This window comes from Artemia sp. Qi Xiang Cuo, chromosome 9 (assembly GCF_049724085.1).
Source record: "Artemia sp. Qi Xiang Cuo chromosome 9, ASM4972408v1, whole genome shotgun sequence".
Classification (NCBI taxonomy): domain Eukaryota; kingdom Metazoa; phylum Arthropoda; class Branchiopoda; order Anostraca; family Artemiidae; genus Artemia; species Artemia sp. Qi Xiang Cuo.
In genome coordinates this window covers 8,755,089-8,779,544 of record NC_142802.1, presented here as the reverse complement: position 1 = coordinate 8,779,544, position 24,456 = coordinate 8,755,089, and the positions used below count along the sequence as shown (strand labels likewise).

Here is a 24,456-nt window from a genome sequence, read left to right as displayed (position 1 = left end):
GATACACATCTTTACTCGTCGTTCCAGATTTTGCTCTACATCGTTCCAGATGTTGCGCCAATGACAGTTCTAGATGATGCTCTACAAGATAAAGATCTTTAACCCTTCGTTCCAGATGTTGCTCTACATCGTTCCAGATGTTGCGCCAATGACAGTTCTAGATGATGCTCTACAAGATAAAGATCTTTAACTCTTCGTTCCAGATGTTGCTCTGTACATCGTTCCAGATGTTGCGCCAATGATAGTTCTAGATGATGCTCTACAAGATAAAGATCTTTAACTCTTCGTTTCAGATGTTGCGTAACGTCGTGCTGTGTCTTTCCAGATGTTGTGCCAATGACAGTTCCAGACGTTGCTCTACTGGAGAAATATCTTTAACTCTTCGTCTGAATACTCAGAAAAGAAGGCATATTGAGAAATGTTGTCCCCAAATAAAAAAAACTTCTTCGTCATGTAAGATCAAGCGTATACTTAACGACACAGGCTTTTTTTATATCTGGAATAAAGGTTCAGATCTTAGTTGCATCAAAGAAGAGTTTTTCAGCCACCTCAAACTATACCTTGAATACCAGCACACACGGGAACGGTATAATGATCTGAACAAATCCCATAACCTTCACTAGCATATATGGGGGGTTATTTCAGTAAGGGGTAGTTTTAACGCTCTTGGAGAACAAAGAAGGCATTGAGGGAGGCTTTGGTCTTGGAGCGGTCCTTATTTTTGTCCGATGGTAATAAGGATATAGGGTATTTTATGAGCATTTTCAAGGAGTTGAAGTATTTGTATTGTGAAATTTCTGGGACTGATGTGAGCTAGCCGGTACCAAAGGAATGATAGCCCATGCCACAGCTGGAAGCGTATTCCATATTCTTGAAGATACCACCAGAGGGCTAAAATTGACTATCCAGGCTGTCCCTGGATAGGGTGGGCGCAGGTCGTAGAGATCTAAGGGAAATTAGAGCTTCTTCGAAGGGTGTAAAGAAGGGGTGATCTGAATACACTGGGATGGAGGAGGAGCGTGCGTAGCTGTGTTGGCCTCAGGCAGCTCGGTGTCCCAGTGACTTGTTAGTAGTAGTAGTTTTTAATGGTTTGTCGTTTTTTTTTCACTTTGTTTTTTTTCAATTCTTTTTATTCTTTTTTTTTTCCTTTTTTACGGTTGGAGGCTCAAGATTCGGTAAAATTGTCCACCATCTCTGATAAAAAATTATCGGGAGAAAAAAATACCATGCCTAGAAGTGGAATAGTATTTTCGTTCTTTTTACAAATCAAAAGATGTTGTATTTTGTTATGGTGTCAATAGTCAAACATCAGGAATCTTATCCGAACAGGGTTACGATGATCCTCTTCTCTCAGTCTTAATTTCTACATCCCCAAAGCATATAATCGCCTGTGGTAATTCTATTAGTATCAGTTTTATTTTGTTTAACATATGTATTGTGATGTCGTAACGTCTCGTGGATAGCTTAATATAAATATTTAATAAAATTTTCTTGTTACTATTTTACTTCTTTTCACTTATTTACTTATTTAATACAATTGTTTACCATTTATCCCGTCCTTGTATGTACAGGTTTGAAAATTTTTCTTTATTGTTTTTTAGATACTGATGTTTGCCAAAATGAGAAGAAAGATGACGAGAGCAAATCAGAAGAAGTTGAGGCACTTCAGAAACGGATCCGTGACCTAGAAAACGCGATGGAGGCTTTAAAAGCCGAGAAAGAAAGTCTTATGTCGACCAGTGAAGATGGTGAAAAAATTCCAGTAACAGGAAACGTAAGTTATTTGCATTAACTAGTTTCGTGTAAGATTAAATGATATTGGATGCTGGATTAATCACAGGCAAACTGCGAACAGCAAATTGGAGCGGCGGTGGTCTGACCGGTTCGGTTTGGTCTATCCCGTTAAGTGCTAGGCTCAGTACAGAATGATATTACTGCAGAATAGTGTATGAAAGGCAAGTTATCTAGGGAGATGCCCAGTTAAAATTTATATAAGAATAGAGCAAAGTTAACAGAAACCATATATTGGACAATATATAAGCAAATACAGTGTCACAAAGTTACATGTCGAAACTGATATTACGCACATATTTTGTTCCTCTGAATCATAATATTGATAACATTGAGCTTAATTGCATATATTGAACTGAATTTATTGAAAACTTTCTTCAAATTCCCACTTATTTTATTGGTCACTTATAATTGTATTCAAATATTGAAGCAGTTTTATTAGGTGGAAAATATGGCCTTTTTGGTCGAATCAAGACTAACGTAATTGTTAAACAGGCAATCAACTAGTCTTCTTAGAATGACAAATACTAATTAATGCTTAATTATAATACTACAGCTTAATTACAATAATAAGTTTAATATTGTTTTAATGATTCAGCACAGTTGGTTGATCATTTATGTGTTTGTTTATAGAGCTACATATCTATCTACTCTCTTTAAGTGAGCAGTAATTCTATATATATTTGTATCTTTTCTCTTGAAAACAGCTTGATAATTTTTTCTGAAAATTGGCACACTAACATTTTTTGGCCTGAAAATAGGACCTGAAAAGTTCACAACTTCGGGGAAAATGTTTAGAGCCTTAATTTCGGAAAAAAAATATTTTTCATATGAACGACGTCAAATTCAGATGCATTTCTTGTCATTCTGTATATATATATATATATATATATATATATATATATATATATATATATATATATATATATATATATATATATATATATATGTACATTTACATAGAAAAAACTACATCAAAAGAGAGTTTTATAAAACAGATATTAATAGATTAATATTTTTCTTAGCACTCTTTAAAGCACTCTTTGATTTTATTTCATTTAGTAGCTGGCGCTCATATTACATAAGCATGAACACTTCAAGAAGCTCCTTTAACGTCGGAGTCCTTGGCCATTTTTCAAAAATCTTTGATTGATTAAAAAGTTCTTTCTCAACGGATTGTTTCAGTTTTTCCATTCAGTTTTCTGTTACTCTTTATTCAATATGCCTTTATTTGTGGGTAGCCTGCTATTTAAGGATTATGTTTATTTTAAAACTTTTGTTGTTCTTTATGTTTAGGTAAGATACATCATTATTACGTATTTCTGTTAAATATGTATTTAGCTCTTCCTTGAAAATATTTATTTAAGTTATTTATTTAATATATTACAAAATGTTTATTTGAGTCATTTATTTAATATATTACAAAATATTCATTTAATAAAATATTTATTTATTTAAGTATTTATTTAGCTCTTCCTTTAGTATTTCCTTGAATGACCCACATCCTTGTCAGTCTTCTCTTTTTTCCTTTTTTTTTCCTTGTGATTCTGATTCTGATTTCCTTGTGAATGATTCTGATCTAATGTAATCAAGACGATTTTTTAGAGATAAAGTTGGAAGGTACTCTTAGCTCAGGGAATGGGGATTCAAAGACAAAGACTATTTGTCAGAACTCTTATAAAACTAAAATTAGAAGCTGCAATATTCTTAGGATAAAAAATAGATATAAAACGAAATTTAGTCACATATTTGAAAGAAAAAAAAGACGCTTTAGTGAAACAACATAAGTGAAGACTGAAGCAGAAGTGAAAACAGAAGAAAAAATAGTTTGTAACAGTCTCCTTGTGAATTAATTAATGCGTAAAAGGTAAAAAAAACTTGTATTTTTGACATTTTTCTATCATAGTCAACGCAGTAGAGTTAACTTTTCTTAGTAAAGAGCAATATGTATCCGATTAAATACCATCATCGTATATGGCATTGAAAATTATGCGCAAGGCTTATTCTGTCGCAAATCAAAGAATCTAATTTTTTGATTTTAAATCGTAAACCTAAAAATTAAAAGAAAGGGGCTTTATCCCCCCTCCCTCAAGAAAAAAAATTACCTTCTGTTTTTAATCTTATTTGATCTGCTCGGTTTTATCAATCATTCCTTAGTCTCTACTCAAAACGTGCATTCAAAGAGCTGAAATAAACTTAAAGTAATGATACCGTTTTTTCTCAGATTTTTGTTATTGCTGAAGAGGAGCCTTAAACTTTCTAGTGCCCCATGTGACCCTGATCATCACCTGTAAACCCCAAATGCCCTCTGATCAAAATCTAAAGATAGCGTTTAAGTCAGAATAGTTAGAAGAATCAAAAATGTGTCTCCATGGCTACTTGATAGGTACAGCCCTAGGAGAAGTACTAAAAAAAATATGGAAAGAGCCGATATAAAACAGATTGTTGTAAGCCTAGAGGTTACACATAAAGTCTAGCGTTTTATCTGGGAGAATTTTTGAGTTTTAACAGGGATACAAAAATCAAAACATTAGGAATTTTATGTTCTATAGTTTCCCTTCTGCTAAAGGAGTTTTTACCACCCCCTTCCCTCCCTCTTTTAGGGGGGGGGCTAACAAAGAGTATATAGTGGAAGGATCAGGGAAACTGGCTTCAGCCTCCACCCCACCCCTTATGTGCTGGGATTTATCTTTATTCTTCATCTTTATCTTTAAAGATATCTTTATCTTTATCTATCTTTATCTTTATTCTATAATCTTTATTCTTCTTCTTTGTTTTTGAAATCTTACATGTCAGCTAATTTTTGTTTCAGATTTAGATTTTTTTTTTTTCGCCTCAAGAATATTGAATTAAATTTTTTATAGATAACAGAGGTTTCTAAAGATGACTTTTCATGTTTAATTGACGAAAACTAAAAGTTATTGAAAATGTTTTCAATATTACTTATTTTGGTTCCATTTAGTAAAATTTCTAATGTTTCGTATCTTGCTGCTTATCTTGATCTTTTCACAGGTGACTTCAACGGATGATAATGCTAATCTTATCAAACAACTTAAGGATGAAATTGGACGTTTACAAGGTATATTTTTTCTGAATTGTGTTTTAAATATTTAAAATTTTTCAGAACATCATGAATTGAATTAATCCTAACATATTTTCAATCTTCGTCCTAATTTTCAATCATATTCACCTTATTTAACCCAGCTTAGCCTAATCTAACCGAAGTCTAACCTAACCTACTTGTCACTGGTAACGGCTTGAGAATATTAGCATTGTTAGAATTGGGAACAGCAGAAGCACTTCTAAGGCAGCCAGTTTTTTTTTTTTTTTTTTTTTTTTTTTTTTTTTTTTTTGAACTAGCCCTAAACCATTTTCGATGCTCGTTCTGATTTTCGATCATGCTCAGCTTACGTAATCCAGTTTAGCCTAATTGAAACGAGGTGTCAAGCATGCTTACTACTTCATTAGAACAATTAGATGGCATCTCAAATGGCAACAATTAGATCGCACCTCAGATTCATCAGGGTGGGTATTGATCCCTTGGACATTGTGGAGGCTAATAAACTCGGTGTTTCATCTGGTTTGGCCAAGTCAGTACTGACTCTTGCTGTTACTGTTATTTTTGCCCTTTATGGAAGGGTTTTTGTTATTAGCATATAATGCCTTTACAATACTGTCCATCTATTTGTGGGTACCGGAAAGAGCAGTATTTTATGATAACAAAATAAATTTGTTTCTTTCCCACAAAGCAACAATAGAAGTGGAGTAAAAATAAAAATAGACCATATGCAAAGCACACTTTCCCTGTGACAAAATTCAAAGCAAAACAACCGCACGATAGGATGAAAACGACATAACTACATATTATTTTAATATATATGCACTTTTTTAGTGCAATTTTAAAATATGCGCTAGGAAAGGATGACATTTGATTTGCATACAAGAAAAAAAAATCATCCTGCTTGCAAAATGGCTGATATATGAAGAAAAGAAAGCTAGATCATGAACTAGTGCAAAGTAAGGAGTAAGCATTAACATATATTTATAGCAAAATTTATATATTCCTGAATAAATTATTATTTGCCTAAAAAAAAATTCAGGAATCAAATATGGCGAAGCATTGTTCTGCTCTTGAATGCAGAAATAAATGCAAAGATGCAAAGATCGAATTTCATAGGTAAGTCGACTAATCCCGTTGCGATAAGCCTGTATAGCAAAAACTTCTAGTTTTTCCAGCCTACGTTATAACAAATACCAAGTTCTCTAAGAAGTGGTCACATATGACGCTTTGAGGCAAAATAGTTGTTTTGTGCAAAAAATGGCCGAAAACATGAGTGTGCTGCGGCGTAATCTCTTTTGCTGCTTATAAAGGCCTTGAATATGATTATGATGAAAAGATTGAATATGATTGTGTTTTGTGTATAGCTGTGTTCCCTGGTTCAAAAGGCGGTTCCCCTGACACAAGTTTTTGTTTGTACCAAAATTGCAGCCTCGTATTTTAACTTTAAACATAACTTCTAATTTAATGTTGATTCAATATATACGTTGTTCTACATCTTTGAATAATTCTCACTGCTCCTAAACTCACGAGACTAATACAAAAAATACAGCAAGAGGACTGCAAAACTCTAATAAATCGGAATATCACTAGAAATAAAGAGAGGAGAAAAGGATAGAGACCCAACGAAAAAGAACGGAAAGTTGCAACACTGAACAAAGTCAAACCAAAACTTTACAAGAATATTGACCAAAGTTGGTTGGTGGTGGGGGAGGGATTTAAAGGCCTATTGAGTTGCACCCAGAGAGTGCATCTTTTAAGTCATTGAAGTTGTCCGCGTGGATATATTGGGTGGAAACTTATTCATCTAGTTTATTTTATAAATAAACTACTCTTTCAGTTAAATAATTAATATAATTTGGTATAGGAATTCTGGCAAATTTCCCCAGTGAAAATTTCCACTGACAAGTTCATCCCCTGGAAACTTCCCTCCTCTTGGAAAATTCCCCGTGGAAAAACCTCCAGCAGAAAATTTGTGCTAGCGAAACATTCGAATTAGAAGCCTAAGGCACAGTCTTATAAGCTTATTCGAAAAAGAAATAAAAAGAGTGTGCCTTAGGCTTCTAAATCGAATGTGCGCGTTGGCGCAAATGGAGCATGCACGCAGAACAAGAATAAGGGGCGAGTCTCAACATTTTTATGATTGTTCCAATAGTCTGCTATATTTGTCATATGATATGGTTCTATATTGTCCTTTTTTTCCTAGGATTTTTGACCTGATTTTAACCATATTACCTGCTTTCTTTTGTCTGTTGTTTTTTATTTACCCAAAATAAATTTATCCGTACGTGCCGGAATTAGGTCCTTCACATCTCCTGTCATAACAACCCTTTGAGTTTTACCAACTTTGTGGAAGTGATGAAAGACTTGAGAGCCAAATCATGGCTAATTAAAGCCAAGACATAGTCTCTGTGAGAGGCAAAGCTGGCATAACTTTTTCATGAGTTGTATAAAAATGATTAGTTTCGCTTGTTGATGATGGTCTATCATCTATCCTAGGGCAGATCTAAGGTAGAGCAGGAATAAGGGTGTCCAAAACTTTTGGTTTGATTTTTTTTTTTTCCACTTAAATCCTATAGTGAAAGTGTTACTGAAATCAATGTATTTTGGGTCTCTTTGAGGGTTTAGGGTGCTAGAATAAATTTAAACAATAGTGTCAAGAAGAAGAAGTCTCTTAGACTAAAAATAAAGGAGGGTGAAGAGGCGATAATAGGTCACGATCAATGGATAGCTCGATGATCGATCATATCGATGATCGAGCTTCACTTCCCTGATAATATCGATCTTACCTTCATTTACCTCGATAATATCGATCAAATGGATAGCTTCACTTACCTGAGTAGCATTATTAGCAAAGGTGGTAGATGCAATGCATATGTAAACAGTAGAATAGCCAAGGTGTAGGTTTTGTTTTTGCAGTTTGAAGAATAGGGAGAAAAGTCTGTGGCCCATGATTAGAATGTTGGAAGGCTCGGTAATGACAGCGGTCAAGTATGACTCTGGAAAACGGGTGGTGCTTAGGGTTGAGAAAGATATGTTACATGTTCTCCAGAGGAATTGTCTGAGAACAGTTTGAGGTACTCGTTTAACTGTCCATATATCAAACAATAAGCTGTGCGGAAATTTGGTTCAATTCCGATTTCTAGGGCTATAATGAAAGAAAGATTTAGATGGTTAGCCACAGGTTACAGATGAAGGATGATAGATTGTCAAAGATTATGCTTTTTAGCCTTCCGTCTCGGGCCAAACGAAAAACAGGTTGTCTCCAAATTGGGTGGGAAAGGGTATAAAAAAGTTTTTAAAGGAAATCGACCCTTCATGGTAGGTGGTAAAAGGCGAAGCTTTGAACAGATTGAAGTGGAAAAGGAGTGTGCACAGCTGTGTTGACCTCAGAGGGCTTAGTTCTGCAATGATGTGTTAGTGGTAGTAGTAGTTTTCCACAATAAATCAACTTTTACTTTAGTATAGCGGATAATCGATTTATTGTCATAAATTTTTTTTCTCATCCAGTGTACTTAAATATGTACTTTAATTTTTCTTTTCTGCTATTATTTCAGAGAGACAAACTAGCTAACTGTGTTTTAATCTTATTTTGCAAATCTGTGGCGATAACTCATTGGCATACCCAATGATGGCATACCACCTAGAAAGGTGGTAGGGGTGTGTGGAATGTAGATCCCACTCTCCGCGTTCATTAAAAAAAAAAATTCATTTGAACAAATATTGTTATATAATAAATATTAAAAACCCCTTTCATGTTTGAACTCTATCCGCCCAAAGGGTTTGACCTCCCTCGAAACAGACTCCAGGCTACGCTCTACGTATTTTTTTACTGACTGCTTACTATTTAATGATTTTGTTCTGTAATCTTCTTATTTGGAAACAAATTTTTGTGACGTTCCTGTAGAATGTCAATAACAGTTTAAATGAAAAAGTATAATTGGCATTTTTAATTGAGTGTCTTTGAGTCTTGATTGTTGTTTTCCTGAAAGCATGTTGCCACGCAAGAACTTAGCCAGTTCTTCCATGAACTGGCTAAGTAAAATATTACAAACGTAAAATATAATATAAAATATAGCAATGTAATATTTTCTTTGCCAGTTGCTTTCATTACCTTTGGGCTAAAAATTGAAGGGTTTAAAGTAAATACAACCAAATTCTTTCCTAAAGCATTGTGATAAATTAAATTTAGACACTATTGTCTGCAAATGTTTTTCTAAGGCACCCCCCCTCCAACCACAAATAAACTGATCTTCCCTCTATTAGTTGGTGCCCAATACACTGCCTATCTACCCATCTGCCCATCAATTGAACAATATGATCAATTAAATGAACAATATGATCATCAATATGAACAATTAAAATATTCAAAAAACCATTAAGTTTTAAAATAGTAGTCAGTAATAACCTTTTGTTCTATGTGGATTGCATATATGTTTGGGGACGAATGCACCCCCTTTGTCAATATGGCTTCTGAAATTAGTAGCAACTTAAATAACTTTTGTATAATGCAAAATCAATTGCCCATCTCCGAATTGTGCGTGATAGTATTGTGCTTTTTTGCACAATACTTTTTGTGCGAATTTTGCTTTTCTACAACTGAAATCGAATGGCCATCTCAGAATTTTGCATGATTGTAATTTGAGCTATTCAGGCCAAAATCTATGTTTTGTGCCACAAAAATGGTAAAAATCGCCACTTGCTTGCTGAACCCCTTCTGTTACTTCAAGATGGCACTACAGCTTTCGGCTTCGGTTCAAATAAGTCCAACCACAATCTGATACGAATACTGGTTTAACCGCGGGAAGGGAGGGGTTACAAAAAAACTAAAAAAAATGCATCAAAATCTGTTTGTAAGCATGTTTTTTGTTTTGTGAGTCGGACTTTTTCTTGGGGGGGGGGGTCAAAAGTGGTACCCTCCCTCGATGCGGCCTTGAAACGAGCTGTTTTATTTTTATGTACCAATCATCAGCGTATGTACATGAGTACAAAGGAAATAATTAAGTGTATTTTTGGGATTCTTGAATTCAGATTATAGCAGAAAAGTGCGTAGGATGTAATGGAAGAGATTTTCAGTTTGATGTATTAATCCTTTTTATTTTCCCGAAAATATAGTTAAAATTAAAAAAAGAGGTTAATTCAAGTAATTGGTTTCAATTTTTCAAAGGGGTTTCTTGAGACTAATCTCGGGAGAAGGGGATCTATTGTAAACAATATTTTTCACTTTTTGTTCTTTAATAAAAGCTAAATCTTTATTTTTGGGAGGATATCAATAGGAACATCAGTTGAGATACCAGATCTGGCTTCTGAAAGGCCCGTATTATAAGAGCTATTTATTGTGTTCTAGTACAATGCTTTTTGACCGGATTGATGGCAAAAAGATTTAGAATCAAGTCAATTAAAATGTTTTGCTTAAACAACTTGTGTAAATTGGTTTATTGGGAAAAGATTTCACACTTGTTTAAATTAGAAAACTAATTTCTATTTTGTTAAATAGGTTACAGTTATGAATGTCGGTTGCACATAGATCAATATAGTTGCATGCTACTCATGCTTCAAGGTTTGTTATTTTAGGATTTGCACCAACGCGCCCATGTTATGTCCATCATGCTTCTTTTTGCTAATTGCATTTTCCAAATTTAACTAACTGCTTCTTTCGCTTAATAACCCCAAATCTGCGACGTTTTTTTTATAGTAATAATTGTTATGTTATGATGTGCTAAAGGTAATTATTCGGTGAGGAGAGAGTGAAAATAAAAAAGAACTGTTTTCCTACTTTACCAATTCAGCAGATAAGCACTTGAATAAAGCCTCGACCTTACTCACCTATCCAATCACCTAGGAAAAAACAGTATAGCCAAAGAGAACTGTCCATTTCCATGCAAAATTATTATCATAGGCAGCGCACTAGCGCTGCCTAAGTAAAAAACGATGTGGGCACAATGTGTTTTTTTTTTCTCCCTCCCCGGGCACTTCGTATCGAAGGAGTTGTCGTAGAAACTTCAAAAAGGGCTCATTCGATTGGAAATTAAGTGGCTAGTGGCATTTTTAATAATCAAAAGTGATTGGAGGGCAACTAGCCCCCCCCCCCCCCACGCCCATCATTCCCCCAAACACATCCAATCTAAATTTTAAGACAGCCATTTTGTTCAGCGTAGTTGATTTCCAAATAGAAAATATGTTTTTGAGGAGGACACTCCCCCTCCACTCTCAGGGCAAGGGTTTTAAATTATGCCCTGAGGGCATATAAGAACGATGTTGGCTCAATGTACTATTTATTATTTTTTTTTTCTTTAGAGCAGGGCACTTCATATGGAAGGGGTCGTCGTAGAAACTTCAAAAGGGGCTCATTCGATTGGAAATTGAGAGTTCTAGTGCTCTTTTTAATAGTCAAAAGTTATTGGAGGGCAACTAGCCCCAGCCCCCACGCCCATCATTCCCCCAAACATATCCAATCAAAATTTTGAGATAGCCATTTTGTTCAGCGTAGTTAATTTCCTCATAGAAAACATTTTTTTGAGGAGGACACTCCCCCACAACGCTCAGGGCAAGGGTTTTAAGCTATGCACTGGTGGCATATAATGTTTTGATAGAAGGCGTTGTTGTAGAAATTTGGAGGGCAACTAGCCCCCTCCCCCCGACGCCCACCATTCCTCAAAATACATCCAATCAAAATTTTTAAATAGCCATTTTATTCAACGTAGTTGAACGTTTTGGAAATTATGTCTTTAAGGATGACAACCCCTCCCCCCCACAGCCCACAGGTCAAGGGTAGTATTTTATTCCCTGGGGGCATATTAATTTTTTACTGAAAGCGTTGTTGTAAAAACTTCAAAAAGGCTTATTCAATTGGAAATTTTAAGGGATAGTGCCTTTTTTAATAGTTGAAAGGGATTGGATAGCAACTAATGCTCCTCTCACCTCCACCATTTTCCCAATCACATCCAATCAAAATTTTGAGATATCCAAAATGTTCAACATTGTCGAACGTTCTGGAATTTATGTCTTTTAGGATGGTATCCCCGTCAGAGCACTTAGGGCAAGGGTTGCAAGTTGTAGCCTGGGGGCATATAAGGTTTATATATAAAGTTGTTGTATAAATCATAGGCAGCGCGATTCGGAACTAAGTAAAGAGGAGGACACTCCCCCACAACCCTCAGGGCAAGGGTTTTAAGTTGTGCCCTGGGGGCATATAAGAACGATGTTGGCACAATCTATTATTTTTTTTTTCTTTAGAGCGGGGTACTTCGTATCGAAGAAGTTGTCGTAGAAACTTCGAAAAGGGCTCATTCAATTGGAAATTGGAGTGACTTGTGCCGTTATTAATAGTCGAATGTGATTGGAAGGCGACTAACACCCCTTCTACGCCCACCATTTCCCTAAACGTATCCAATCAAAATTTTGAGATAGCCATTTTGTTCAGCGTAGTTGATTTCCAAATAGAAATTATGATTTTGAGGACAGTCCCCCACAGCCCTTAGGGCAAGGGTTGTAAGTTATGGCCTGGGGACATATGAGGCTTTTAATAGAAGACATTATCGTAGAAACTTCAAAAAAGGCTCATTCGATGCGAAATTCAAATGGCTAGTGCCCTTTTTAATCGTCGAAAGGGATTAGAGGGCAACTAACCCGCCTCTCACGCCAAACTTTTCCCCAAACACATCTAATCAAAACCTTGAGATAGCCATTTTATTCAACGTAGTTTTAAGTTGTGGATATTCGGTCTTTGAGGATGACAGCCCCCCCCCCCGACAGCCCTCACGGAAAGGGTTGTAAATTAAGTCTTGGGGGAATATAAGGTTTTTATATAACGCATTGTCGCAGAAACTTCAAAAAGGGCTTATTCGATTGGAAATTGAAATGGCTAGTGCCCTTTTTAATATTCGAAAGTGATTGGAAAGCAACTAACACCCCTTCCACGCCGACCATTTCCCCAAACACATCCAATAAAAATTTTGAGATAGCCATTTTGTTCCACTCGGTTCAAAGTTCAGGAAATTATACCTTTGAGCAGTACACTCCCCCCACAGTCTTCAGGGCAAGGGTTATAAGTTATGCTCTGTGGGTATATAAGCTTTTCATTGAAATCTCTGCCATAAAAACGTGAAAGAGGGCTCATTAATATTAGAAATTCAAAGGGCTAGTGCCCTTTTTAATAGTCGAAAGTGATTTGAGTGCAACTAACCCGCCTCTCACGTCCATCTTTTCTCCAAACACATCCAATCAATATTTTAGATAGCCATTTTATTCAACGTAGTTTAAACTTTTGGAAATCAGGTCTTTAAGGAAGACAATCCCCCCCCCCACAGCCCTTAGGGCAAGGGTTGTAAGTTATGCTCTGAGGGCATATAAGGTTTTTATTGAAAGCGTAGAAATTTCAATAGGGCTCATTCAATGGAAATTGAAAGGGCTAGTGCCTGTTTTAATAGTTGAAAGTGATTGGAGAGTCACTAACGTCTCTCTCACGCCCACCATTTTCAAAGACATCTAATCAAAATTTTGAGATATCTATTTTGTTCAACTTAGTTGAAAGTTCTTGAAATTAGGTATTTTAGGATGACACCCCCCTCAGAGCACTCTGGTCAAGGGTTTTAAGTTATGCCCCGGTGGCATATAAAGTTTATATAGACAGTTGTTGTAGAAATTTCAAAAAGGGGTCATTTGATTGGAAATTGAAATTGCCCTTTTTAATAGTTGAAAGTGAGTGGAGAGTAATTAATCCCCCTCTTACGCCCACCATTTCCCCAAAAACATTCAATCAAAGTTTAGAGATAGCCATTTTGTTCAGCGTAGTTGAAAGTTCTGGAAATTATGTATTTAAAGATGACAAACCCCCCAGAGCCTCAAGGGCGAATGTTGTGAGTTTTGCCCTGGGGGCATATAAGTTTTTTATAGATAGAGTTGTCGTAAAACTTCAAAAAGAGCTCATTCAATTCGAAATTCAGTGGACTAGTGCCCTTTGTAATAGTCAAAATTGATTGGAGGGTAACTAACCCCCATCTCACGCCTACCACTGCTCCAAATACATCCAATCGAAATTTTCAGATACCTATTTTGTTCAGCGTAGTATAAAGTTCTGGAAATTTGGTATTTGTGAATGACACCCCCCCCCCCCCCAGCACTCAGGGCAAGGGTTGTAAGCTATGCCCAGTGTGGCATACAAGATTTTTATTGAAAGTTTTGTCATAGAAACTTCAAAAAAGCTAATTATACTATAAATTGAAAGGTCTTGGGTCATTTTTAATAGTTGAAAGTGATTGGAGAGCGACTCCTGCCCCTCTCATTCCCACCATTTCCCCAAACACATCCAATCAAAATTTTGAGATAGCCATGTTGTTTAACGTAGTTGAAAGTTCTGGAAATTCGGTCTTAGAGGAAGACAACCACCCTAACAGATCTTAGGGTAAGGGTTGTAATTTATGCCTTTGGGGCATATAAGGTGTTTACAGAAAGCGTTGGCGTTTCCAAAAGGGCTCAATTGAGTCGAAATAGAGAGGCCTAGTGCCCTTTTTAATAGTCGAAAGTGATTGGAAGGCTTGACATTTTTATAGTAAAGATCGATGTGGGTAAAATGTATTATTTTTTGTTGTTGTTGTTGTTGTTTAGACCAGGGCACTTCGTATCGAAAGAGTTGTCGTGGAACTTCGAAAGGGGCTAATTCTATTGAAAATAGAAAGGGCTGATGCCCCTTTAGTAGTCAAAAGTGATTGGAGAGCGACTAATTCTCCTTCCACTCCCACCCTCCCAGTCCCACTCTCCCATTTGCCCATTATGTTTAACAACTAGATGTTGCCTTAACATTAAATCAAAATGCGCTGTGATAATTCTAATCCTAGCTAAGATATCTCAGCAGCATCCCAAGAACGACTGAGGGCATTATGTTCAAACTTACGGGGCTACTTCTGCTCTTAAAATTTAACCAAATCAAAATAGCGTAAATGTATCCAAGCTATCAAAGAAAGTAAACAGTTTCTTTTGCGAATGGTATCAAGTTTTCTATTTCAAGTCAACTAGAGGAGGTATGAAACTAAATTAAACACTACTATTTGTGTCCAGATTTATAAAAGGGTGTATGTTGTTAAAAATTGCTGAAAATTTTTCTCCAGCATACAAATAGCAGGCCAAACTATAAAGTCTCAAAAAAACGAAAAGATTTAAAGTATTATTTTCTTTTTCTCTGAAAAGACTATGTCAATATACAACGAACAGAAATCAATTAAAAAAAACTTCTTCCACAAAATCAGTTTTCAAAGAAAAGTAGAGAACTTCGTTAAACAAAACATGAGCAAAAATAAAATCAAATAATCTACCAAGCGTGAAACTACCACAAATCCGCATCGATAAATAAATCAAACCCAAAACGAAAAGAAATTACAATAAATAACAGAGTCAAACTCAAAACGAGCAGAAATTAATATAAGTTGGGCGCAAAACCTCTTTGCCTTCCCAAGGCCAGAAAATAATTTGCACTTTACTGAAAAGATTCAAATGAATGTGCATTGTCAGTTTAATATACATATACTGATATTTAGCAATCAAAATGTTAATATTATTTGATTTATTAAAGTAATAAAAGTAAAAACATTTATATTTTTCAAGTCTCAAGTCGCGTGTCCAAAAACCAGAACCGTAGGAAGGTAAAACAGAGTTTTAGGAATTAAGAATTCTTTTAGTTGTATACTTGGTAGATTATTTGATTTTATTTTTGCTCATTTTTTGTTTAATGAAGTTCTTTACTTTTCTTTGAAAAACTAATTTTGTGGAAAAAGTTTTTTTTAATTAATTAGTAAAAAATAAGCCATCGTAAAGTTACAAACACAGCACCTCAAATCTATCACCTCAAAGCACCTGAAAAATTATTTTTTTTATAAAACTGAATGGAAAAAGAATTCTGCTTTACTACGGTAAAACTTTGCGTGAAGGATTACTAACTCCGACAGAGCGAATGAAATATTCCCAAGTGATCACCTCCCACCAGGAATCCTCAGAGGAATACACACTTGCCTAAATGGATTTCGTTGCATTAAATTCCTTGCCCAGGCTAAGTTGAGCTTAGTTATTTTACTTTAATTTTATATTAGGTTTTTTGTATTTTATATTAGTTTTTTGATTTTATATTAGGAATAATTAGTTGATAAATACCCATTTCAATTAAAATTTTTCAGTACTGTCGTCCGAAACGGAAAAGATTTGGCAAGCTTTTTGAGTGTATCTATCCACTGTACACTTTCGTTTATAATTTTACTTTTTTTTTATCCTCGGCTTAGGGAGGTTTTTTTTTATTGTTCTATTTCTAAAATGAGAATAAATGTATACAAATTAGATTAATTTTAATAGTTTATTGTTAACTAAATTTCACTTTTAATAATATTATTATTATTCATAAAATTTTCTATAAGTCATTTATAAATTTAATAATATTCAACTAAAATAATATATTCCATCGTGCTGTTGACAAAAGGGTGCAGCTCAGACTTTTTTCTGATACGAATTTGATAATGTTCTGGGAATCAATAAGAACCTTCCAGGTAATTTCAAGTAAAGCTTCAAAAATACTATATTGTATAAAGTGTAAATCTTATAAAGTTCCAGCGGAATTGCAAGACTAAAAAAAAGTAAATTAATAAAGAAATACTAAAGAAGTCTCGATGTTTTTGTTTTTTTCAAGCGGGAACTAAAGGCTATAGATTGTTTGTAATTTGTCACGTTATCGTGCTTATCTTTTGAAATGCAGATAAAAAAAATTAACAGTTTTTGAATTTCTATAATAATGAACGCTGTTTTATTTTTATATTTTTTTTATTTAGTTGCTTGATGTCCCACTATAGTTGTGATTTTTTTTTAAATTTATATATATTAGTCAACATTTATATTTGCATATATTAGGTGTGTGCGGGAGTGGATGTTATTTTAGCAATGAGTAAGTGCTGTTTGGTTCTACCAGTCCTGATCAGGATAAAATATATCTATTTCTTGAAGAACCTAGCTTTTTGAGTCTTGTGTTTTGAAATACAATCAGATCCCAAGATTCTTCTCATTAGAACTTTCAGCACAAGGAGCTATTCCATTTCTGTCAAACTTTGTGGGAAGCAAGGGTAATGACTCAGTAGGCTCTTTGGGTATCTGGGTATATTCCTTTACGTGGAGAGGTGGGGGGGGGGGATGGCATTTTAACCTCATGATGTAGTCATATTGGGTTTTCGTTTGGCTCATGGGCAGCGAGTTTAACGTTATAAAAAGAGATATGCATTCTCAGTGCATAGGGTAAGCTGAATTCCTGGTCACGAAGTGATTTATAGGATCCAAAAGAATTCAGAGGGGGGAAGCTATTGGAGAGGGTCATAAATTCGGTAAAACCTCAAAATAGACAAATTGTCTAAATACTATACTAAATTCTGAAGAATTTGTAAAAATCATGACATTTTGGGTGGCCGAGAACTGGCAGATCCCTTAGCGCACATGTCTGCGTATAAGATGTACTTGTCACCTTGCTTACAGCTTTTTATATATGATTATGAAAAAATAGCTGTAATTCCCAATTGACTTTCAGAGTTACTCACAGATAGCAGAGAATCTCAGGTAAAAATTAATTTGGAAGCAACAGCTTTGAGAAAAGAGTTAGAAGAAGCAAAAGCTGAATCGCAAGACGCTTGGGCTGCAGCAGTAAGACTCAGACAGCAGCTTAGAGATCTGTCTTCGCTCTTGCCGGCTTTATCAAATGTAAGTTCTTTTATCTGTAGTTAATACTTTGATTCTTGTGCCCGATGCAAGCCTCTTTTTTTATTGTTATTATTTTCGAAGGGCAGCAGATTTGACGTTTTTCGGCACGGAAAAATTGTAAATGATCCTTTATTTAATTTCATAATTAAGAAAATGAAGACTAGCTTCTCCTCTGTGCTAATGAGCGTTGGAAAATGAATCTACTGCTCGAAAAGAGGATTCTTTCGTTCGCTGATGCGTCCCTGACGAGAATTCTGAATATAAGAGTCAGTCTGAAAAACGAGTCAGTAATTCTGAAATTCATATTAGAACGGGTCTGCTTGTTATTACTGCTGTTCCAAGGAAGAAGAAGTGGCCATATTTGAGATGCGTTCTCTGTATGCAACAAAGCTGCCACCCTAGAACAACTTGCAGTCAGATACCAGACGGCTAAAGACGAGGATGTCCGAAATATACTTTTCGAAGAGCCTTTGATCGAGGTATTAGAACAGTTCAGACCGCCTAGTACCGGAGAGTAAAGACATTACTGATGCTGCACCGCCGTGGGCCGAGTGGAGGGGTTTTGTCCATTATCGGTTTACCACCAATGGCTCTGGAGGGACTAAATTAAGGTAAGATTAGCTCGAGCTATAGTTAGCGCACAGGACTTTTAGTGACAAAAAGGTCACAATAAATTTTTAATGGAACTCGTTGGTCGAAAATAGAAAAAAATTGCTTTTTGGTTGCATTTCTAAACATTAGAGACTACAGAAGTAAAAAAAGGAAGAAATAAATAAATAAAATCACTACCTTGGACCAATATGAATACATTTTAATCATGTGTCTTGTCATTTAAACAGGGAATATTTTTTATATTTGAATGATTACTTAACTTATTAATCATAGTAAAAGCTCTAGATAAATATTCTAGGGGTCTGATGAAGAGGAGGAAAATGAAATGAATCATGCTGAAGAGGATGACTCCATTGACTCTGAAGCAGCTCGTCTTAGTGCTCGGTTACAGCAGAGGATAATGGCTCTTAGAATGAAACAAGCTGAAGCGGATGACATGTCACGTGTCTACGAGTCTGACCTATCGAATTGCAAACGTTAGTACTCTTTGATATCTCTCAGTCTACAGGCAATCTAACGGTCTTATGTCAATTTTTGAATTCTTGGTCAGCATGCCTGAGACTCTAGGCAGGTATGCCTTTCCGAAAACTAACAAACAAGTATGTGTCCAATAAGAAAAACCATGCATACTCCTGCCATTTACCCGTGCCCCAGCCATTTAAACATTTGCCTCTTAATTACTTGGACTATCTGTCTTGGCTTTTCTCTGTCTACAATTAGCCATGTATTGATGTAACCTATGCAACCTACTGCAAAATACTTGATAACTTCAATTCAATGAAGTTATCAAGTATTTTGCCGTAGGTTGCATAGGTTGCATCAAGACATGGCTAATTGTAGACAGAGAAAAGCCAAGACAGATAGTCCATGTAATTGAGTCTCTCCATGTACATCTTCCATCTTCTTTTCTTGCCTTTTCATATTTATCTTCTTAACTCCTTTCTGGTTCCCATAAGATACTGATATATATCTGTGAAATTAAGACGTCTTTTTACGTTTCAGATGCCTACTAGTGCTATTAATTTTATTTGTAATTGTGTTTGTTCTAAATACTGGATAACAGCAAATTCGAACACATTCTTGTTGCCAAAAATACAGAAAGGATTACAATTTCAGCACTTTTTATATAATGAGCACAGGTTTGTTGTTATCCACTATTTTAAAATGGGGGTAAATACAAATAGTTAATGATCGCAGATCATATTTGGTCTCCGTAACGCACACACCAAGTCTTGACGTTCCAAATTACGATTTCTCTTAATATACCTCTATTTCTTTATGAGTATCCTCATTCCATCTTCTTTTCTTTCTGTTTCTGCTTTCCTGCTCTTTTTCTGCTTTCCTGCTTTCCTTCCTTTCCTGCTCTTTTCTTGTGTCGCTGGTTGTTTGGTTTGAAACCAAATAACCAGTGGCATGATTCTCTAAGCTTAGCCAGAGTCGACTCAGCTCTAAATGGGCACCTAGAGAAATCTGGTGAAGGTAAATAGGAAGGGTGTGCCAAAGTACAGGTTGGCTGACCCCAACATTGCACTTCCTGGCTGAAGGGCCATGAAACGGTGATCAGTACCACCAGTAGAGAGTATAGAGTCCAATGCCGTATTCTAAACCTTTTTACCTCTTTCTTTTCTTTCCCCCTCTTTCTTCCCTGTTTACTTTCGTCCTATTGACACTCAAAGGCGTTATATTTTGGTTAAGGTCGTCTCACCTCCCCTCTTATGAGCAGTGGTGGATCCAGGGGGAGGGCGAGGGGGGCATGCGTCCCCCCTAACGTAGTCTAAAGTAGTGTAATTTAATTAATTAACGCAAGTTTGCGTTAAATAAACTTGCTCCTAACGCAAGTTTATCAAATCAACCTATTTTGTGCCCCCCCCCCCCGCTAAAAAAAATCCCGGATCCGCCCCTGCTTATGAGTCATGCTAATCTGTAAGATTTGAGTCCATGGAATTGTGATGTGAAACGTCTCTGTTTTACTGGGATTTTATCGAACTCTTCATATCAGTCAGATAAAAGTTTCTAGTTCCCTCAAAATTTTTGGCTAGTAACACTTCAGTCATTAATTCACAGCATTTTTCTATTGGATGAAGTGATAGAAGAGGCTTAAAAAAGTCATAGTAGAGTTAAGTTTAGGTGTATAGGTACAATATCAATATATTTACCGTTCAAATGTAGATACATTGTCATTGTCTTATTTAATATACAGTTTTTAATTGTCGCTCAAAAACTAAAGTACATGGTTGAAATATAATGTCTCTTTTCCCTGAATTTGAAAATACAGTCACAATTTTTTCACTGCTCGCTTTTTTTTTTTTTTTTTTTTTTTTTTTTTTTTTTTTTGAAGAGCTTGTCTCTTACAATGAGAAAAGCTAGTAATTTCAACTAATTCGTAAAATTTCTGACAATTGTTATATTTACGAAGAGCTATTGATATTAGAAAAAAAAACATAAACAACAGTTTGAATAGAGATAAATCCTTTTATTAGACAGTGAAAAAAAATATACTGGAAATTTCGATCACATGTACAGTGATCGTCCAAATATCCAATATATTTTTTATTGTTTTTTTTCCACTGGTTACGATTAAATCCTATTCGAACTGTTAGTTATCGTCATGGAAAGGCGGCGTGGTCTTCCAAATTACCTAAAAAAATATAATTGTGTTTCTGAATTCAGAATAAGAATTTGTGTAATAAAAATTTCTAAGCAAAAAAAGGTAATGCACTCAAATTTATAAAAAAGTAAAGTAAAAAGGATAAAAAAAATCAAACGCTTTCTTTATGCTTTTTGCTTCGGATGGAAAAGAAAAAACTTTTAATAGGATTATAGGGGATATATAAAACTATATGATTACAAATTTTGAAATCAGTGTAGAAAATCGTGCTTTAACGCTTTTCTAAAGAAGAAGGCGAAATACCATAAGCTTACAAAAAAACAGCAAGCAAAAAAATTGGTTTGAAGACCTTTGGGCATGGAAAATTATGTCTAGATTCAAATTCAGTTTAAAAAGTTGTTAGGAAACTTTCTTGGGTCAAAACCATGCTGAATCGTGTAATCTGAGCAAATTTGCAAATTCAAACAAAATCATATTGTTTTGATTCTGATTCATAATCCTCAAGGCTCTTGCCTTTGAGGATTTGAATAAAGGAAGCATTTTGTAAAAACTGCGGTTTTCTGCTGAATCGTGGGACATCACAAAAGGTGTGTTTGGAAATCATATTAAACAGCAGTGGGTATTTGCTAAATGTATCATAACAAAACCGGTAGGGTCCAAAATATTTCTGCCCTGGAAGAGGGAAACTTCACAACCCTTTCTTTTTTTATGAAACTTTTTGTTTTTAAATTATATTTTTTTAAAGTCAGGATACCCGAATTATTCGATATCGAATTGGGTATTGTTGTTTTGTTTTTTAACTTCTGTGTGGAAATATCTGTTTCCTTCGAATTTTTAGAACGAAATGAATCGATGAAATATGATATTCAAAAAATGATAAAAGCAAACGATAGCAATTTCTCTCAGTTCGGAGATTGTCAGGATTTGTTTAGCGTTGATTTCTTAACCCCAATACCTCTATAATATTGTTGAGTGTTTGAATGGAAGGCACTGAACATTACTGGTCGAAATCGCATTTATGAGGTAAAACGCTTCTTTACAAGTATCCAGTAGATAAAAATCTCTAGATAAATAGTTAGAAAATCTTAGGTATAAAATAACTCGTTTGAGAAGTTTCAAATGCGTCCTTTGGTTTTGCGCATGATGTTAATTATCTTTGTATATCTTCTCTTCGTGTCTTTTCTATATTCTTTAAATATTTTTGTATTTTCTGTGTAATTTTATGTTTATCTTTGTATATTTTCTCTTCGTGTCTTTTCTATATTCTTTCACACCCTGCACAGGTTCAATGACATGGCCAATTTTTTCGAACTATCTTGTTGTTTTTTTTTGTTGTTTTTTTATTGTCATTGTTGTTTGTTATTATATATTCTTTTTGCGTTGCTTCTCTTGATGGCTGAAACATCTTTTCTTAAGAAAAGGTTTTCAATGGAACAACCGCAAATAAATGAGGTTTACTTGATCGATTTGATATACCCGATCAGTACAAGTACCTTAGACCCGTTTTTCTTGATTAAAGTCTTTTTTTTTTAGTTCACGCAAGTTCATTATATACCATTTTCATTTACTTTCTTCTTAAGGAATAACTAAGAAGTTTTTTTAGAAACGAACTACTAATTCTCTAATTAATAATTCGAATTACTAATTAGACTAATTGACTAATTATTATCTAATTAAATAATTAAATTAAAAATGTAAGGTAATTAGAATAATTACTTATTCCTCGTTTACCCATTCCTATTTGAAAATATTTTTCAAATAGATACACCAGTCGAGACGTTTACATAGGGGGGTCTGATGTTTTTCTCTGGGGGGATGAGAGTTTTATCAAAATACGTTCTAAGGTCTATGTATCTGGAGTTTTGTAAACCTTAAAGGGTTTGGAGCGGGGGTCAGGGACATGGCTCTGTTAGCTCAGCCAGAGTCGACCCTTCTCTAAATGGTTACTTGGAGAAGTCTGGGGAAGGTAAACAGGAAGGGGGCACAGGATGGCTGGCCCTAACCCCCCATGGCATTTCATGGCTGAAGGGCCATGAAACGGAGATCAGCAACGCCGGTAGGGACTGCAAGTCCAGTGCCATATTCTTTACTTTTTTACCTTGAAGTGTTAGCTTCGTGTTACATAAGTGTCCTAAACGCTTCAAAGAAACTTGATAGTTTACTAACTGTAATGGAGTATTTTGACTTTTGACCAAGTTCTATTCTAAATTTTTTTATTCTAAATATTAAACAGTCCCTTCCCAGTCAGTGAATCAAGGGTTAAGGGAAAATTTAAATTGCTACCTTGAAAATAAGAAAGCACGCCCTTCTTAAATTTATGACATTAGAAGTTATCTGTTTGTGACTCACTATTCCATCCATAGAATAAAACTTAACCCCAAAAGAGAAGCCTCATGCATGAAATTGTTGTTGCTTTAATTTTGGCGTGTGACAAAAACAAAGAACAGAAATAAAAAAACAAACAAAAAAACAAAGGAGAATAATTTTCAGTCAGCATAGCCAATGTGGTTTCAAACCTATTTAGCCATAATGTTTGCGAAGAAATTTCCCAGGCTCTACAATTGCTCTTTAGAAATGTATAAGGGGGTTAATTGTCGTGATATAACAAGAGAAAAATTATAAAGTAGAAGGATACCATAAAGAGCTATATTATTTTATTTCCAAAAGTAAAATCTGGAAAGAAAGAACTGCTTCCTCTATCGATGCAGTAATTAGTAACATAAATTAAATTTTCAGAGAAATTTCTCAGCTTTTATAATTGCTGCTACTCGTCCTCTACTCTGCATATAAAGTAAACTCTGCAGCAAATCAAGATTGCTATTCCAGGATTAGAATGTGCCATTTCGCGTGAGTACTCGCTCGAGAAATAAACGGAAGACAGTTTCATGCCGCAACGAACAGATTCAGCAGCTCTTTTGTTGAATTCAATTGTTTATTTATATATAAGTGTTGATAACGACTTTAAACGGAATATTCCGGTGTTTAATTAAAAAAAAAAGAAACATGCCGTTTATTGCACTTTTTATTAATCTCTTGAAGCTCTTTGGATTAAACGAGCGTGAAAACCGAATAAAATTTAAATTTGATATTTATTTTTGTCGTTTATTTATTTTTTTCTCAATTAAGGTCGGCTTCTAGACGCTGAGACAGTGGTTAAAGCTCAAGAGAAGTTGATATTGGACCTGAAGAACAAACGTGATGCTGCTGATGAAGAGCGCACAGATTTTCCCCAGCTTCGTGAAGATAATACCAGGCTAGAGGAAGAATGTTCTCTTCTTAGAAAGAAGGTGCAAGAACTTATTGAGACTGTTGAAAAGTAAGTAACTTATCTTAAATATTAGTTCATGTCTATTCCACCAAATTCTAAAATAAACGTGTTTTAAAGTAGAAAGCTACTGCGAAGAAAAGTTACTTTCTTACAGGAAAAAGTTGCTGTGGTATTTAATGCTTAGTAATTATATGAATGCTTATGAATTATACGAATTAATTATATGAATCAATGTTAGTTGCCCTTATGTTTGTTAAAGATCTTCACAGTAATGACTAATTTTTCAATTTAATTGTTAATTGTCCCCCCTTGTCTGTTTATGTTGTAGAGAAAAATTATCTGGGAAATCTTAATTTTTCGGTTGTTTTACGCAATTCAAAGTGTGCCTACTAAGGCACA

General features: G+C 35.0%; 1 protein-coding gene across 4 annotated transcripts in view; it reads left to right on the top strand.

The window, feature by feature from the left end:
* Slmap (Sarcolemma associated protein) overlaps positions 1 to 24,456 on the top strand; it is an 89,362-nt gene that overhangs the window by 40,674 nt on the left and 24,232 nt on the right. For all 4 annotated transcript variants that reach the window (XM_089094272.1, XM_089094270.1, XM_089094269.1 and 1 more), the window contains exons 9-13: positions 1,602 to 1,774; positions 4,804 to 4,870; positions 17,400 to 17,569; positions 18,480 to 18,657; positions 23,916 to 24,105. In XM_089094272.1, the coding sequence (XP_088950398.1) occupies positions 1,602 to 1,774; positions 4,804 to 4,870; positions 17,400 to 17,569; positions 18,480 to 18,657; positions 23,916 to 24,105 (778 nt within the window). The remainder of the gene's footprint in view (positions 1 to 1,601; positions 1,775 to 4,803; positions 4,871 to 17,399; positions 17,570 to 18,479; positions 18,658 to 23,915; positions 24,106 to 24,456) is intronic.